The sequence below is a fragment of the Melozone crissalis genome, unplaced genomic scaffold (assembly GCF_028551555.1).
Source record: "Melozone crissalis strain CALT ecotype California unplaced genomic scaffold, PUWL_Pcris_2 ptg000033l_1, whole genome shotgun sequence".
Taxonomy (NCBI): domain Eukaryota; kingdom Metazoa; phylum Chordata; class Aves; order Passeriformes; family Passerellidae; genus Melozone; species Melozone crissalis.
In genome coordinates, this window is record NW_026535811.1 from 8,669,353 (window position 1) to 8,688,952 (window position 19,600).

At 43.6% G+C, this 19,600-nt stretch overlaps 1 protein-coding gene across 1 annotated transcript; it reads right to left on the reverse strand.

Moving 5' to 3' along the window:
- Positions 1-12,150: 12,150 nt before the first annotated feature.
- MANSC1 (MANSC domain containing 1) lies at positions 12,151-16,407 on the reverse strand. Its single transcript, XM_054282155.1, has 3 exons — positions 16,188-16,407; positions 15,210-15,350; positions 12,151-13,337 (listed from the first exon to the last, which is right to left on the reverse strand). Exons 1-3 carry the CDS (start codon positions 16,405-16,407, stop codon positions 12,364-12,366), a joined length of 1,335 nt encoding a protein of 444 aa, XP_054138130.1. The 3' UTR covers positions 12,151-12,363.
- Between the last annotated feature and the right edge of the window lie 3,193 nt (positions 16,408-19,600).

Sequence of the window (19,600 nt, forward strand, 5' to 3'; positions counted from 1 at the left end):
CCTCCGCTGCCAGTTCATGCTTCCAGGCGGGCGGGGGAGGCGGCGGGGAAGGGGAGGGCGGGAGGCGGGGAAGGGCGGCCGCGGAGATCGCCCCTCGCCGGTCCCTAGCAGGCCACCGGCCCCGGCGTGCCGCCGCGGGAGCGGGCGCTGCCTTCCATGCCGGCTGCTGCTGCCGCCGCCTCACCGCGACCGCCGCGCTTCTTCCCCCATCCACCCCTCCGCCTCCGCCGGTCGCGCACAGGCGCAGGGATACAGTTCTCCTCCTCCTTCTCCTCCTCCTCTTCCTCCTCCTCCTCCTCCCGCGCCGTGCCCGGCCGGCTCCCGGCGCAGCGCCCGCCCCCCGGCACCGCTCCCGTCGGGGAGGGCGGGAGCGGAGGGGCGGGGGCGCGCAGCTCCGCTCTCCCGGGCGGGATCGCGCACACCCCCGGCAGCTCCGCAGCCGGCAGAACCCCGGCGGGGAGCGCGGCCCGGGGGGCTTCCCCAAGGGAGGGAGGTGAGCGTGGTCACAGCACCCCCCGAGCGCAGGGACGGGGCGAGCTGGGGGGCAGCCGCATTCCAGCGGGACTACTTTGCCTCCCCTCGCCCCCTCCGCCGCCTGCGATGCGTTCAGCCCTGGCCCGGGAGGACGGGACTACTTTCTGCCACAGAGCTGCGGCGGCGTCCGACTGGCAGCACAAAGGCTTCGATCCCGATCCCAATCCCGATCCCCATCCCCATCCCGGGACGGGCCGTAATCCCGGAGCATCGCCCGGGGGGCGGCAGGCAGGCAGAATGAAGTTACGGTCCGTCCCCGCGGTGTGCGGGCTGAAAAGCGATAAATCCCGGCCTTTCCCCGAGCACAGGGAGCAGGCGTTCCTTATCAGCAGGAATTGCCGCCCGGAATGATGCGTGATTTATTTCCCAGCGATTTTGGGGTGCCCTGCGTTATCGTCCCCCTTGCTGAACTAAATGTGGTGGGCTGGGTTTGGGCTGCTGGAGCGTTACCAATAATATGAGTTTAAACGTAGTCTTTTCCCCCTCTTGCATAGTTCAGATTTTGTAATACACCCCCAATTGAAAAAAAAAAAAACAAAAAAAACTTCCCTCCTTACCTTCTTTGTTTGTTCCTAATAAACAATGTAAAATGCAACTTTCTTGCATTTCCTCTAGATGAGAAAATCTTCGTGATTTCAAGGTTTTCATTCAGTCTAGACGTCTACATCACATTCTCCCTCACAGAATGTGACAGCTGGTGAGTAGAATAATGATATGGAGCAGAACAACTTAGAGCAACATTTGAGGCACTTCCATTCCAAAATCAGTATAATTTTCAGGATTATTAGAAACTCACAGAAACATTCAACTTTTACCTTCTTATGTGTTCAACATATATTTTCATAGATTTTCTCGTTATTACAGTAGGAGATAACATCTGGGCCAGATTAAAGGCCTGGGCATTGTAGGCTGACTCTGAAGGTCTCCTGGTGTCATGTGATATTATCAGACTCTCAGCTTTTACTGGGGAAAAATTTTTAAAATAGAAGAAAACAGAAGGATTCTTTAAAATGAAGTGTATTCCCAGCCTTCAATGTTGCAAAAAACCCCAATTTTTTGAAAATGTAAACAATTCAGCTCAACAGCAATATCTGCCTGAGGCCAGGTCTACATTACAAAATTTGTCCTTGACTGTCTGCTGGGTGAAATAGCCCCCTCTGTTACTGTGCTGTCAGCTGGGAGAATTAGCAAACTCGAGCAAGATCCACGTGGATAATGGATGGGAAGACTTGCCATACGAAAAAGTACCCTGGAGAAGAGAGAACCTGTGTCCCATCATTGTTTGTCACCTCTAGATTTTGCAGGAACAGGCAAAAGAAGCACACTTTTATATTTATTTTCACAGTTTAAAAGGAAAATGAAGTTGTTGTTGATTTGGGGCTTGGGTTCTTTTTCCCCTCACGGCGTTTCCTTATACTTTTTCCATACTCACAGTGTTGCACAATCTGTCATTAACCTCTTGAGAAGTATGGCAGATCTGTAATGAATTCTTTGTATCTTAATCATACAGTGCACAGCTGGGGAAAACCTCAAGCCTGCACCCCTGCATCACAAACCCACATTTCTCCACATGCCATTCCCTCTCACATCTTATCTGTTTCTGCTGGAAGCACTCTGGTGCCTTGACTATCTCCCTTGGGAGCCTGATCCCCTGCCTGGTTGCTCTGACTCTTCAAGGCATCTTCCCTGCTGCCCAAGCTGACTGGTTTTATTTTTAGCTTTTGAACATTTATATGCTATCACTGGTGCATTTTGCCATTTTTCTATAATTCAAACACTTTCCTACTTGGATTTCCTCTAAGCCAGTTAATGATTATTGGCTTCACCTCCCTCAGCCTAGCCCCTTTCCCCACAGCCTAGAATCCTCCTCTGTCTCTTCCAGCCCAACTATCATAAAATCATAGAATCACAGAATGGTTTGGATTGGAAGGGACCTTTAAGAACATCTAGTTCCAGCCCCCTGCCATGGGCAGGAATACCTTTACTGTCCCAGGTTGCTCCCAAGTCTAAGTCCAACCTGGCCTTGGGCACTTCCAGGGATGGGGCAGCCACAGCTTCTCTGGGCAGCCTGTGCCAGGGCCTCACCATCCTCACAGAGGAGATTTTCCTGATGTTTGGCCTAGATCTGCCCTGTTTCAGTTTGAAGCCACTTGCCCTTGTCCTATCACAGTGTGTTCTTGTAAATAGTCCCTCTTCATCTTTCTTATAGGCTCCCTGCAGGTACTGGAAGGTGCCATTTGTGTCACTGTCATGGTTTAGGAATGGTGCTCCCACCAAGACTTTCCAACCCATGCACTGTCACTCACTCCCCCAAATCCTTTCTCCCCTCTGCAGCAGGATGGAGAGGAGAATTTGAGGCACAAAAAGCAAAGATCATGGGTTGGGATAAGAGCAATTCACTGGAAAGAATGATGAGATAAGGAAATGAACAGTAACAGCACTCTAGTAATGACAGAGAGTACAAAGAAGAAACATTCTTGCTCACTGCAGCAGCCCCAACAACAGACAATAAATTTTCCCCTCTGGTTCAGAACCTGGGCCTCCCCACTTCTCTATTCAACTTAGTTACTCCACCAAGTAGGAGTTACTCCACTAAGTAGGAAGGAGCCCCTTCTCCTCAGAAGAGTTCCCTTCCCCTCACCCCCAGCACTGACAGAAGGTGTTAGGATAACTTCCATGTCCCTGCCATGTCCTCTCCTGGCTACTACAAAAATGAACCCTCTTGGGTGGGAGCAGGACAGTCACCCTGAAGCCTTCTCTTTTCCAGGATGAACATTCCCAGTTCTCCCAGCCTTTCCTCACAGCAGAGCTGCTCCATCCCTTTATTCATCTTGGACTCATTCCAACAGGCTGATGTCTTTCCTGTGCTGGGACTCCACTTCCCATGGGCCACTTCTGGGGCTCATCCAGGTCCCTCTGGACTGGCCTGTCCTTCAGGTGTGTCCCTGCACCCTCAGCTTGGTGACATCTGCAAACCTGCTCAGAGTGCACTCAATCCCTACATCTGTTATTAATGAAGATATTTGAAGAACTCTGGTCCAATGGGGACTCCTGAGGGACACCACTTGTCACTGAGGTACATCAGGACTCTGAGCCATTGATCACTAGCCCTGCAAAAATGGCCTTTTTTGAACCCTTTTCCCCATCAGTGCTTAGGGTTCAAGACCAAATCTATCTCCTAAATGTTTGTCAGCTTTACTTCTAATTCATCCATAAACTTTATAGCAGAGGCTTTTACAAAGTAAAATAGGAAGCAAGATTACCACTCACAAAAAAGCCTCTAACCTCACCAATCTCTGAGGTGATTATATTCCTTTATTTAAGCTTAAAGTCAAAGTAACTGAAGAGGAAATGTCTCTTATTTTAGTAAGAAGCTCCCCTTGTTGGTTGCAGTTATTTTCATTCACCTTGGAAAGAGAAACCTTAGTTTGCTGGCTCAAATCCAGCTGAGGCTGAGAAATCTGGACAGCTCTTACCTATGAACTTGGATGGTGGCTCGATGACACAAGAGTTTTCATGGGATTATTTTTAAACTTGGGCAAGTTCCCTGGTTTAGTTGGTGGCCCAGCTTCACGAGGAGTTGTGTCAGCTCCCAGGACAGCAAGGGACAGCAGCCAGAGCTCATGAAACCAGAAGGGACTGCCAAAGTCCCTCTGCTTTTGAGCTGTGCCCTGAGTTTGAGTGGAGTCAGTGGGATCTTCTGTAGAACCAGAACCAAAGTCCCTAATGAGCAAAAGCTGTTAGAAGAAGATGGATGCTCAGCAATTGAATTTGTAGCTGCCCACATCACAGAAGCCACTATCATAATTAGCTTTCTCACAGAATGTTTCCACAAGAATTAATGGGCATAGCGTGCTGAAATGCTGCTCCCTCTGAAGGCAATGGTGAAGTTCTCACTGATTTCAAAAGGGCCAGGGTTTCATAACTCATGAAACTCATGCTCAAGCCCTCATGCCCACAGCAGGAAAGTCTGCAGCACAGGAGCTGGGGAAATGGGATGTAATGTTGCTATCCAATGATGCCTCTTAAAGCATTTCACAGAATAAAATAGGACACCTTGAATTGTGACATCATCGTCATCATCTTGCCACATTGCTTAGGTCATACAATTTGTAAAGAAAAATGTTTAATCCAAGTTTTCCTCAAAACAAAGTTAGTTGTAATAAATGTGATAGAAATGTTTATCCTATTCCAAAAGTGCAATGGGTTCACCATGGCGTTCCTTCTTCAGGATCAGATCATAGAATAATAAAGAATTTCTTCCTTGCAGTTGGAAGCCATTCTCCCTTGTCCTACCACTAATGCCCTAGTAAAAAGCCCCTCTCCATCTGTAAGCCCCCTTCAAGCTCTAGAAGGCTTGAAGCCTCCTCTTCTCCAGGCTGAACAACCTCAGCTCTCTCATTTATGGCTCCAGCCCCGAGCTCGTCCTTGTGCCTCCCCTCTGGATCCAGCAGGTCCACATCCCTCCTATGTGGGGAGCCCAGAGCAGGATGCAGGACTCCAGGCGGGGTTTCATAAGAGCAAAATCACCTCCCTCGGTGATGTTTTCCCTCTTGAAGTTCAACCACAAGCATTGATACTTTTCCCCTCACTTTTCCTCCCGTGCCATAAGAACTGCACCTTTTTAGCAGGGTATAGGTGCCTTACAAGCAGATTTCCTTGCACAGAGAGTAATCTCTCTAGTCCAGCAATTTTCTCCAAGCATCAAACCTGACTTGTTTTTGCCATTACTATCACCACAACCAAATCATGGCAAAAATTAGCACTTTCACTAATTCTGGGGCAATTTTCCCATCAAATCCCCTTTTTTTATCACACATGGAGTTGCATTTTCTCCTTGCATTTCAGTACTACTTTATTATTCCCTCAGCTCTCCCCTCCCTCTCCCCCCATTCTTTCTTTCCCATCTTCTCTACCAGAAGAAGTTGCCTGGTGCCCAGGATGAGAACTGCATTTCTTTGTGGCTAAAAAAAAAATCCTTGCAACAAAAACTTCACAGAGGAGAAGGTGCTTGAGTTCACCAGCTCATACAGGCAAGCTAGTTCAACAGAAATCCAGCAATATCCCCACAGGGAAATATGAAATAAGACGACCTGGAAGGCTTGGGCATTTTCTTTGTGACTTTGGAGGAGTGTTTGGACTCCTGCTGATGGAACATTCAAGGTCAGGCTGTCTACCTAGCATCTCTTTTCTCCTCTCCCATCTCCCAGGGAGTTGAAAATAGCACTGCCTGAGGATACCCTTCTTCAGCAGTCTTGTTTTTTAGTGTGAACCATGCAGGATTCTGATTTTAATTTGGCACTGCCCACCACCAGACCACAGGGCAAGTCCAGGACTTTCCTTAGGAATATTTAGCTGTGGCTACATTTCAAAGCCATATTACAAAAATGTCATTTGAGAAAGTTACTGTTCTAAAATTTGTAAAGTGCTTTAATGCTGTGTTGATACAGCAAAAACATCCTTTTAAAAGAGCTCACATTTCAGGCTGACAGACACCAAAACACTATTTTGTTTTAGCTTGCTCAGCTTTTCAAAACCAGTCAGCATCTGGGCTTTATTAACCATAACGTGCGTGCCTTTTGAGCAACAACAATTTAAGAATATTTCCTTTTCAACCCCCTTTCAAACCCCTTCAGCATTTTGCAATATGCATAATATTTAAGAATTCTGCTTTGCACTGCAGCCTTTGAAGTTTAAAAATTAGTTACTGGTAAAGCCTTGTACATTTTCTTACACTCATTTTAGTCACAGGGATTAGTGACTAGAATTTATGCCTATGGTCAGGAAAGGTAAGTCACTGTGTCACAATAATTAGCAATCTTTCCTACAACAGTTTTCAATCTTTATGTATGTCTTATGGTGTGCAGAGAAGAGCTCATTTGCCACCTGCAGTTGCCACTTTTGGGCTGAAGTACTCTACCACAGAGTGCAGTGTATGGCAAGGAAAAAAACCATTCCTCTTCACTCAGACTTTGTGAGGAAGAGTCATATTCATATTTCCTATTTGTATTTCATATTTATGGCCATGTTCATGTTATATTTGTTGATATTATTATCTTAATTTTTATGTTCATACATCAATTAGTCTGCAGTTCAGCAAAGACACTAAGCACCTCAAGAATGTGGATGCGGAGCATCAACCCTGGTATCTCTTCAGGGGTGTTGTTTTTATGAGCTGTCAGTCAAGCTCTCAAAGTAGGCTAGAAAACCATGCTGAGTTCCTCAGAGCAGGAAAGATTGCCCTCTAATGGTTAATCTCTAGGTTTTTTAATGTCTGCAATGTTTTATGGAGTGCTCCTCTTCTACGTGATTTGTAAGGTAAGGCCTCACAAATGCAAGATGTTGGAACAATTTATTACTTCAAGGAAAACCCAAATCTTTCTTATACTCTTAATTGATGAATAAATTAATTATTAAAAACAAAGATGAAGGCATATTCTTGGAAACATTTTCATTAAACTACCATTAGCCAGGGTCTGTCAGAGGAAGAGGGATGCCTCTGACAATTCAGAGCTATTACTCACACTGGATTTGACAAATTCTATATTTCACTGTGGAAAATGTTTCAAGGTCTGAAAAAACAGCATGAAATATATCCAGTCTATTTCAGTATCATAAAAGTTAGTGTGAATGCCCTAGAGATTGATCTCACTCTTGCAGGAGTAAAATTTAAGGAATAAAATTCTTAAAGTCTTTAAATCAACTAATCACAAGGCACTGCCTGTTACAGCAGGGATGCATGTGGGTCCTTAAGCTTGCACTGGCTGCATCTATAAAGGTTTCTGTGGTTTATGGCCTGTAACTCATCCTTCATGTGATGAGGGGATAGAAGAGGCAATTATACAGGGCTGAAGTGTCATTCACTGCCTTTTCATTTTCATCAGTTCTTTGAATAATTTCCTGGCAGTGTAGATTTCAATAAATGCTCTTCCAATATAGCTGGCAACTAAATGTAGATAAATGACAAAGGAACACTCAGAGAAAGTGAGTCAGTCCCCAAATATATTTATTAAAAAAGTAGTGGCTGCTATGAAGACATTATTGAAAGATAATATATTTTGGAATAATTAGATTATATTTTCTCCTTTTAAGAAGAAACAGTGATTAGAGTGAGGTTACCCAATCCATTCCTCATCCTTCCTTTTTCTACCCTCTCCCCAGTCAAAACCACAAAGACAGTATTTGGTCACATGGATCTTTGCATAAAAGACAGGGAATTGTGTCTGAATAGCCCTGGCTAATAAAGCTCCTTCCAATGCCTTTTTCAGTGTCAGAGCTTTGCAGTTAATGCAACTTCTACTATTTTTTTCCTTATTGCAATTGTGAAAAATCTAATACCTTTACAACCATTTGAAAAGGGCTTACACAGAGCAAAATCCCCATTTAATCTCAGCATATTAAGAAATCTTTATTTTTAACAATACATTTAAAGTGCTATTTTCCCAAAACACTTTTTTTTTTTTCCAAGATAACCAAAGCTCTAAGTGTTGAAAGGAACTTTGATTTAGAGTCCTATCTTCACTTGTGGTTTAAGAATCCTGCCACTTCAACAGGAAGAAACAGCTAGTGTATGTGTGGCCTAAGGTACACTGTAGCAGTAAATAATTCAGTTTAGCAAAAGGTGTTCCAGTCACCACAGTCAAAAGCCCAAAACAATGGGAACCACAGACCAAAACCACTTAAAGGCAGGAGACAAAAATGTTTGCAGACACTTGGCCTTGTTGAATTTCTGCCTCTGACATTTCTGGTTTAGGCACCCATTGCTTTCACCGTGTGCACCCCAGACACTACAGCAGACTCCTTGCCATTACATGGGAGAGCTAAAAAGCCTTTCCAAGAAAAGAGAGTAAAATGAGTCAGCTTTGGCTAAACCAAGAGCTGATTCCAACTGATGATGGTTTTAGCTGTACAAGCCCATTTTTGGGTGGAAAGGTTTGCAGGCTTCTGCAGCATGCACAAATTATCTGATTACTAATCCTGGATATTACTGGTATGACAGAATTTTCAATTTTCTTCATCAATTTTCTATTAAAACAAAGTGAACCAAAAAGAAAAAGGATCAGAACAGCTTGAATATGGCATATCTAAACTCTTGCCTCTTATGAAAATGACATTTTATAGGCTGGAAGGAGAGGAGTAAGAGAAAAAGAGAAAAGAAGTAATGCATGACCCTCACACCTTTTTTTTTAATTAAATGAGCCAATATACAGGAAACAGTGATACAGCATAGTTGTACTGAAGGTTAAAAATACGTTTATGCATTGTTTATAATACCACACAGGTGACAAGGAGCAGCAGTTTTATGCTTTGTGCTTTGACATCCTCAAGAAGTGTAGAGACCTAAAGGAAAAAAAAAGCAAATTTAGACTGTGAGATTGAGTGCAGGCTTTCTGAAGAGGAAGGAAAATGTTCAATATATCCATGTTCAATATATCTTAGCCCTTCAGGGGACATACCTATCAAGACATTGGGAAAGCATCTGGACTTCAAGGATGAGGGGATGCAGCCAATACCAGTGAACAGGAATTCACTGAGAATTAATGTAGAGAAGTGCATTACCTGTGTGAGAGGATAAGTAATGCAGAGGCAGAGCACAGCTGTCCAGGCCCATTTCAGGAGGGTGACAGAAAGAAGTCCACAGGAGTAGAGCTCTCTGTGTGATGGACACTGCCTGGGAACTGCTGACTGCAACACTGGCACTTTAAACTCCACGTTTTTATCAGCATGGAGTGTGGGATGCTGGCATCAAAGCATGTCATCAGATTCAAATCCACTAAGATGGCTTTGCAGGAGGCAGGAAAACAAGATCCAGTTTTGAAACTGCCTTCTCACGTAATTCTCTTTCTTTTTGGTGGTTTTATTTCCTCCTTGCTTGTTGGGTTTTGTTAGTTGGTTAGTAACTTGAAATAATCCTGAGTGTAAGCCTTTCCTGCTCCTACAGGAGTTAAAATGAACTGAAGCACTATTTGCAGAGAACACACCATGCTGTTTGCTGCCCTTTGAGGGAGGGACTTTGCACCCTTCTCATCCATCTCAAATAGAGCTACAATTTATTTCTTTACAATTGTTTGCAGTGGTTACAAAATTCGGGCTATTTGCTTTACTGTACAATACCACAAGACAGTTTTGTTCATGGCAGTCTATATTTACACACCTTGTGTTTGCTCAGCACTGTAAAGCAACAAGAAAACAAGCAGCTGCAGGATTTATGACACTCTCCAGGTGACAAAAGTCAATCAGCTCTTGGCCTGCTGCCATAACAGAACTGGTTATGGCCAGAAAGAGCCACCCCAATGTGAGACTTGTCATCACAGTATGCTGATTAATGATCCTCTTCCATGTGTGGTGCACAGTGAAGACCACAGGAGATGTCAGTGGAAAAATAGAAGAGTGCACAGAAGTTTTAAGGCTGGAAAGCATAACAAACTGGGTGGACTTTTTAGTTACTTTGTCTCGCTCCTTTTTGATTCAAAATACAAGTGCATTGTCCAGGGAAATAAATAGGCTCCAAAAATGCATTTAATAAATCATCATAGTCAAAAGAATGATGATGGGAAATCTCTTTCTCTGTTAACTGGAAATGCCAATACAAGACTAATAATGCAACCTGATTCAATGTTATTAAAATAGAGAATATGCTTAGTTTTGTTGTCTTCTACATTATATGATGTAGTAAAAAGTTTTCCAAATGTGCATATATAATCCTCCACCCAAACCCTTTCAATAAACAAAAACCTTTCCTATAAAACCTTTCTGCAATGAAATAGCCATAGTTTGGGAAGTTAAAAAAAACAACAATCTCACTAAAACTTTTTAAAATCATCAAAAATCTTCATAACTTGTCAATTCTATTTAATAACCTGTTGTTGCCCTCTAGTGTTCAAACACAGTTTGTAAAGGCCCCTCTGGAAAGATCCAGACTAGTCAGCTATCAATTAATTCCCTGATAGTTCTTAATCCAACATGTATTCTTCTCAGTATCTAATCTAAACCATCTCTCTTTAATTTAAAGCTACTCCCCCTTGTCCTATCACTGCATGTCCTTGTAAAATGCCCCTCTCCAGAAGAATACATATCCTGTGCTCTGAACAACCCTGAGATACATCTGCTGGTTTCTCTTGAATATTTTGCTACTGTACTGTAACCATATCAATTAATACCAACCACCTTTCCCTCCAACAAATTATTTATTGCAGCAGAAATGCACAGTGAGCATTCGGGGGTTGTTCTCAGCACCTCTCCTGCTGTAAAGACACCAGCAACAAAGAAAGTTCCTCATGAAGGTTGCAGTTCTTTTGAGAGAAAATGATGGTGAATCTCAGATCTGCATCTGTGTTTTTACAGCTAGGACTAGTACTTATCATTCTGTGAACTCATTTCCCAAAAATGGGAAATTTCCTCCTTGTTATGTTCCTTGACCAGAAACCTCTGAAAATAGCTATTAAAATAAAAAAGGGGAAAAAAATGAAGTTTAACAAAGAACAGTCAAAAAACAAGCTGATAAATTTGAGGTGCATTTCTAAATTTGAGGTACATTTCTTCTGTAATTTTGTTCAATTTTAAGAGGTTATCCAGACTGCTTTTTTTTTGACAATTGTCAGACTTAAACAATGTAGCAGACCAGCTGTTTTTATATATATAAAGCAATTTGCAGCCTCCATAGAGTAAGAATTCAAGTTCTTGACACAAGGAACACTGACTTTTCTTTGATCTCTGAATAACGGAATTTTCAGAGAATTTTCTGCATTTAGTTATTTAGAGCTTTCAGAAAACTTGCCTTGAGGCCATTTTTTGGATCACACCTGCTTCCCACTACACTAAGCTCAACAGATCTAAGAATCTCTTGGATGTGAGTCAAATTTCATATTTTGTAATAGAATTGTTTCCTTGCATTTGTGAGGCACCCTTCTTTCTCTGCTGTGACATTTGCTGTTGATCATGCCACCTGACATGAACACTTTGAAATCCAGCCTTTCATTCTAAAACCAGGTTTAGACTGACTGCACATGAAGGGAAATTTAAATAACATGAACTGGAAGTTGTGTGGCAGTAGATGCTCCCACTTACTCTCCCTGTTGAAGAGTCAGGAAAATATAGAATAATAGAGTTGTTTAGGTTGGAAAAAACTCAAATATCAAGATAACTGTTACTAAGCAGCCATGCTTATTACCAGCCACATGAAGGGGATGCTAGAAATGAAGAGGGTGTGCTTTGAGAGCACTCACATTTGCAGTATGTAGTTTTAAGGATACCTGTGATGTATGCAGAAGAAGAACTTTAAAGATATGTATATAACCATAAGCTATATTTAGATAAGGAAAATTAAATTATGCCATATGTAATACATTTTTTTCCTGTTTGTACCTAAAACCATTTGGATGCAAAGCTCTATTACTAAGTATTTCTTTAAAGCTACAAGTAGGGTAAATAGGATTGCACCAGCATTTGGTGCAAATAGCACTGAAAACACCCACGTGCTGCACAGGTACTCAATTTATTAGGTGTACTTCAATTTCACTAATCTTGTCATAGTACAGATTAAGCTCATGAAATTCCTTTTCTCCTTAAATGTAAGACCTTCTTAGCTTAACTTGGATTTAGATGTTTACTCTCAGGATTTAGGAATAAATCAAAAATGACAGACATTATAGTTCAGCACAGACAGAGCATTCCTTCTCACCACCAAACCCATCTCCTGTCTCCTGCTTTCCCATTAGAGCCCCAAAAAGGAATCCATCCTCTTCTGAGATTTCAATATCTACTGTTCCATTTCAGAGTTCTCCTCTCAAAAGTGAGAGGTGCTCCCCACAATTTTATTCCCTCTCCCAGTCAGACATCAGCATAAATTCCATTGATCAAATAATCCAGCCTCGTGTAACGTCTCTTCTGAAGAGATTCATGGATTTTCCTCCCTGTCAGCACAATAACCAGCAACAGGAACATCATCCCAAAGAACAAAGCTGCTACAAGGCTGCTTTTTTCCCCCAGCTGAAAGACACCTTTCCCTCTCAGAACACCTTCTGACAGGGAGCTCTCTGAGTCAGATGGGTCATAACCCTGAAGGTCATTTTGGGAAGATGCAGGGGAATCACTGGACAGAATGAAACCTGGAAAAGATGGCAGGGTCACAGGGCTGGAATCACTGGAAGTGACAACTTTTGGCTCAGGAGCCATGGCTGGAGTCCTTAGCCCTGACAGGGCAGTAGCAGATCCAGAATTCGTGGTCTCCTGCACGGTTGTAGAAGGAGAAGCAGAATTTGTGGGCTTGGAAAGAGGAACATGATGAGTGGCAGTGATGCTGGAGGCAGGGACAGCAGGATTAGCTGCAGGTGGAGAGGCAGCTGTGGTGGGGCTGGCTGTGGTTGGTTTGGCAGCACCAGGATGCAGAGAGGTTGTAAGAGACTCCAGCTGGGCAGTGCCTGCTGGCAGAGCAGCAGGAGAAGCACTGCTGCTTTCAGGGGCACCAGCCTGAGCAGTGGTGGGGAAGGAAGCAGTGGGGTTTCCAGCTGGAGCAGCAGCAGGAGTGCTGGGTGGCACATTAATTCCCTGCTGCCTTGAGATGGGGTCTAAGCCCTCAGATTCTTTTGCTCTTTGAGATTCAGGAGAAACTGTATGAAGTTCCATGTTGTCCAAATGCTTGCCTATGTGGTTCAGGAGTTCAGAGGCCTGATGAAAGACAGACTGCTCCAAACTTGCAGTGTGATTCTGATGGATGTCCTGACTGTGAGAAATAAAGGTTCCAGCATCCAAAGGCAAAGAATACTCATTTGAAGAAAAGTTCTCAGTTTTGATGGATTTATCCTCTGGAAACAGAAATACTCGTATTTAATTATTAAATCTATTTTTGACTAATGTAGACATACTCTACTTGGATTTAGAAATACTCATACTTAATTATTAAATCTATTTTTGACTAATGTAGGCATACTCTATTTTGTATTTCTTAGAAATATTTATGTGAGGGGGCTCTAAGAGATAATGACTAATGAAACTTCCTCTGTTTAAAATAAGCATAGTGACATTTAAATTCTATGTCATAAAAGCTGTCAGCTTCAAGCCTACTCACATAACAGTGTTCTGTGCAGAAATACCATACAAATAATAATCCTAAAAGATATGTGATTTTACTCTTTTTTCTACAGTATTTACCTGATTTACAGGTATTATAGAAAGTATTTGGCTGAGCATGAGCTGTTGGAAAGACAGGTTGTCCATTCATATTATATATAATTTTATAATTTTATTTATAAAATTATAGAAATATATATAATATATTCATTATAACCATTCAGCTGCTGCACAGAATATTTAAAGGGGAGCATGCTCTCAAGCAGTTCTGACTCTCATTCATCTCTTTTTAATACTGAAACAAAAAGGTTTGTTAAATGCACTGAAACTGAAATAAATAAAGTATCTTTTCCCCTTTCAGTTTGGTTTTCAGTGTCGCCACATACAGATTCTCATTTAAAGAACAAAGTTTGAAACATTTGTTGCTACCGATACTGCTCAGTTGCTACCTTTGAAAACTTACCAGGAACATTAAACAAGCTAGCATAATCTTTCCCAAGTTAAATGCTCACAGAAGATCAAGTCTCCAAAAAGAAAAAGAAGTGTTAAATGCAATCACGTTTTTCACTCAGCATTGCATAACAAAGAAGTGTTAAATGCAATCACATTGTTCACTCAGCGTTGCATTACATGCCGAACAAAAGCACAAGCATGATTGCATTTCTCGTTTCTTTGTTTGAAACCCCGATGTTCTTCCAGGGGAGAAAGAAGTGTAATTTTAGTAATAATTTTACAGAAAAGCAGTTTGTTTGTTGCACATTGCTTTTGCATGATGCCTGTGAGATTGGGTTTGCACAAAAGTGCTGGTAACATTCTGAGAGTAAACTTTCTATATTTCATACTCTTGCTCCTTGCACAGTTCCTCTTGGAAAAGTTCTCTTTTCCAGCAAAAGTTTGGTCTCTCAAGCAGCCATACAGAAACCACCATGGCATTATCCGTTTCTTTATCAGTTTCTTATCTGAGCTGTTCAAACAGGTCTGGTGCAAGTCAATGTCAATCAACAAGTCGGCCTTGCTGTTAAAAAAAACCAGCACAGGCCAGAGAGCAAGAAATTCCAGAGTGTGCAGCCCACATGCCATAAAGCTCTGAGTTTAGAAAGTTTGCTTCTGCACTCCAGGTTCCCTAACTGAATGCAGAAAATAATGATTATTTATTTTTATTATTACTATTGCCAATTATTCATCAGTGTAGCATGGGGTCCTTTAAATACACAGCTGGCTACAAGGGCGTGGTATTTTCATTGGTTTTTGTGATACTTTCCAGTATTATGTACAGGAAATTTTCCTTCCTGACTACATCTAGATGGAAGCAGCTTCTTTTTGTTTTAAGCAAGGACAAATCATGAGGATTTCTAATGTGAAGGAATATTATAAGGGTTGGGACATTATTCCAAGCTGGAAGTTGGGCCCACAAAGGAACTCACCACACACCTGCCCATCCATCCTCCACAACAAAAAGAGCAATATTTTTACATCATAATGCTTGGCTTAGAACGCTTTACTAAAATATGACCCCCAAACAGTTCCTGGTCACTACTGAAAGTTCACAGGTGCAAAAGTCATTTTGCAGTGTGGTGTAAGGGCTGATGGCTCTCACTATTATTTACCTGTAGTTATCCTGTAGCTCACGAGTCCTGTTGCAGGTTTCATTGGACAAGCCTCAGTGCTAGGACAGTAAAACAAGTAGCAGTTTGGATGTGTGCTTGTTCTTGCAGCATAAAAAATAATCAGATTACATTTCTTGTCTCCTGCAAAACAAAGTAAATGCCTGTTTCAGCAGTAAGAACTTTTATAGCAGTATGGTAATGAGATCTAGTTTAACTTTTGCTCATGTGAGTAAGAGGAAAACTACTAACACCTAACATTCCTACAGGGAAAAAACCACCAAGGACTGCAGAAGAATGGCCCAGGGCCAAAATATGAAAGGTCACACCTTCCTTTTCCTGTACAAATAAAGTTGGGGAAATTATGAGTCTAATCTCTCATCCTCCCCTCACGCATACCACACTGGCAACACTTTATACAACAATTGCTCGCTTACAAATCCTGATAAATCTGAAAACCTCCTCGATATACTCATGGGGAAGAAAATTATTTAAACATTTTTATTACATCCCAGGAATCGCTTGGCTAGTTTCTGCTTTGGGGGGTCACCTTCACCACTGTAATTTCTACTTGCTGCTCTGCCTCCTACTGCTCCAAGAGCTTGATTCAAACCAGCTGTCTCACAGGAGGGTGAGCATTCTCATTTTTGGCTAAAATTAAATACAGTGCAAAATGCCAGGTAGTTTTAGTGCGTTTACTAAACACATCTTATGCACCTTCGGGGTTGGGGATTTGGGAGGTTTTGACGCCTAAAACTAACGCTGTTTCTCCAATGCAACAATTTTCCTGAACACTTTAAGGAAAGTCTTGCGTTAAGTTTTAACATCTACTGGCAACAGAAGATACCAGCCGCCAGCTGGAACTAGGCGCAGCCTGAATGAGAGGGTAAATCCCGTGCTGAACAGGGAGAACACCACCCCGAGAGCCCAAACTGCACAATTATCGTCCCAGGCGGTGGCGGAGAAGGAGGCCGGGGTTACCTGCGAGCCGGTGCCCCGAGCAGCAGGCGCGGACACACGCACCCGCGCCGGGGACGCGCAGCGGCTCCGCGCCCCGCACGCCGCGGGGCAGGGACAGGTTTATATCGATGATAGAATTCTCCATCTTCTCCGCAGAGCACTCCTGGCCCAGCGCCGGCCCGGCCATCAGGCAGGCGGTCAGCAGCAGGCGAACCGGCCAGCGGCTGTCCCCGCGGGACATGGTGACCCGGGCCGGTCCCCACGGGGCTCCTCCGGGACCGGCGCCAAGGGGGCTCCGCTGCTCCCGGGGCGGGAACGCGTTCCTGGGACACCTCCGGGGTCGGGAAGGCAGCGGCGGAGCCTGGCCCGGCTCGGGGGAACCGCGGCTGTCCCGGCACGTCCGGGAGGAGGGGCCCGGGGAGGCGGGCCCGGGACGCCTGCTGCCCTTCTTCTCCTGCCTGCCTGCCCTCCTCCTCCTCCTGGAATTCCTGCTTACCTACCTACCTACCTGCCTTCCTGTCCTCCTCCTGCCTTTCAGCCTGTCCTCCTCCTCTCTTGTTTCCTTCTCACCTGGAATTCCTGCTTACCTACCTACCTACCTACCTACCTGCCTTTCTCCTGCCTTCCACCTGCCTTCCAGCCTGCCCTCCTCCTCTCTTGTTTCCTTCTCACCTGGAATTCCTGCTTACCTACCTACCTGCCTTCCTGTCCTCCTCTTCTCTTGTTTCCTTCTCACCTGGAATTCCTGCTTACCTACCTACCTGCCTTCCTGTCCTCCTCCTGCCTTCCAGCCTGCCCTCCTCCTCTCTTGTTTCCTTCTCACCTGGAATTCCTGCTTACCTACATACCTGCCTTCCTCCTGCCTTCCAGCCTGCCCTCCTTCTCTCTTGCTTCCTTCTCCCTGCCCGCCATTCTCCATTCCCATTCCTGCCTTTTCTCCTGCCCTCCCTCTTTCTCCCTTGCTTTCCCCTTCCTGCCCTCTTCCTCCTGCCTGACCTTCTCCTGCCTTCCTCCCGCCCTCCTCCTCCTGCCTTCCCAGCGGGGCTGAGAGGGTATTCCCGCTCCTACAGCCAAGGGTCCTTCCTAAGATCAGACACAAGGCAAAACCACCTAGAGAAGCTCTTGGTGGTCAGGCTGCTACGGTTTTACCCACAGTCAGACTTTTCCTACACCTGAGATCTGCTTTTGGGAGCTGTAATGAAAGAGATTAATATGCATATCCTGGACTAAACGGATGTGGACATAGTTCTGTGTGTGTAAAAGTCTCCTTGCTACATGAGTAATCCTGTTCAAATCATAACCAAGCATAAGATGTTTGTGGAATGGGGGAAAAAAATGAACAAAAAAGCCGGTCTACTGGGACCCTGACTGGTGTCTTGGCCATTCTTCCGTCAGCAGTCTCAGTGCAATTGCTTGCTTAAGTCATGTTTTTGCTTGGAAATTTTTTATTTCCTCTTGTTAGTTTTTTTTTTTTTCTTACTATTTTGGGGTAGTGTTTAGGAGTAAAAGTAGACCAAAGGAGTGCAAAGAATAAAAGGATTATAAGACAGATTCCTTCTTTTTCAGGAAAGAGACGATTTTATTTTCAGAGATGTGCATTACCAGAAGAGATCCCAAAGGGCAGGTTAGTTTATGTATTGTAATGGTTAGATGCCAAGGCATAGGTGGCTGTCTTGTTTTTCATGCCCAGTCAGTCCCCTTTGTCAGTACTGCTGGGTGTTGGCTTTTATTTGGGCATGAGTGTTGTAAGCCCACTGAGCCCACCATCTCATTTTGCACCCCATGGCCATCTTGGGGCAATTAATAATGTTTGTGATTCTCACAGTCTTGGTGGGATGGTTTCTCCTAAAATTCTCAGCTGCACTTGTTTAAGAAAATGTTCCTTTCTAGGTAAACTGGTGACATTATTTTCACTGTTAAAAGAAAAAGTCCCAAGAGAATCTGAACATTAAGGCGTTGCCTGCTAACTGCATCACACAGTGAATGAACAGGGGAATGAATACTAAAGGCAAGCACAGGTATTACCCCTGCTATGTATTAGACAAAGTTGCAGCTTCCACCTGCCTTTTCTTACATAGAGGTGGTGGAAGAAGCCAAGCAGAAAGAAGCTGAAATTAAGGCTAAAGGTCTGGCTGAAGTGGTCAGAACAGCTGAGGAAACTGTTTTTTCACCTGAACTGTTGGGATGGTGAATGTGAGAATATGCAGAGAGACTGGAATCTCCCAACTGCCAATAAATATCTCACTGTCCAAAGTGAGATCTGGAGTGATAAGCTGAATTTCTGACACACGGACACCTCACTTTACAACTATGAAAACCACACCAAACTTCCACAAAGCAGAAATCTTCTACATATTTCCCTGGAATTGTGGGGAGTTTCTCCCCTAAGCAGGGACACTGCTTTGTGGATACTCTCCTGGAGGCTGAGTGAAGGAATCTGTGAATGTTATTGACCTTTCAGTGGGAAGTTACATATCACTCCTAATACTATTTCTTTTGCTACCTTTAATAGAGGCACCTTGATATCATGCATTGTTTTATGTTATGCTGTACTCTACCCCTAGTTGTTTTAGTTTTATACTGTGTAGTAAGTAATTCTGATTAAGATCTTTTGTTTGTTTATCACTTGTCTGTTCAATAAATAATTCATTTTTATAAAGAGACCTGATCTGCCATCACTAGAACTTGCAGGCCAGAGTGAGTCCTTACATTTAAATGGTTGCCAAAATCTGAGCTGGGGCAGAGCTTATCTGAAGCTCCCACTCTTCCCATGGCACTCTTCTTATAGGAGAGATGCTCCAGACCCACATCATCCTCTGCTAGACCCTCTCCTCACCACAAACTGGGAAATGAGCTCTCTCACCCAGTTTGTTAGGTTAGAAACCTGACATTACTTTATTCAGCACACAGGTACATGGGTATTGCCTCACCAAACATGTTAATCAGTTATCAAAAATTTTGACTATTTATATATTTTGGTAAATAAAGGAATTAGTATTCATTGGTTACTGTTATGTAGTTCTCTTATTAATTAGTATTCTATCTTCCATTAGTTAATCATTCACTTGCTTTTCATGTTAATTAGTCCACATGCTCAGTTTTTCTCTTCTTTTGGGTCTATGAGTTTTTTGGTTTGGTGGCCTGTGATCAGTAGTTGGAGATCCCCCCTACCAGAATTACCTTTTCCCACTTGGAGCTGATTTCAACACAAACACTGAGCATCCCTGGCAGGGCCAGGCAGGGATTGTCCTGCTTTGCTCTAGGCTGGGGCAGCCTCACCTCAAATATTGTGTGAAGTTTTGGGTGCCACAATGTTAGACCTAAAGCCATTAGAGAGTGTCCAAAGGAGGGCACGAGGATGGTGAAGGGCCTTGAGGGGAAGCGTGTGAGGAGCAGCTGAGGGCACTTGGCCTGTTCAGCTGGAGGAGGCTGAG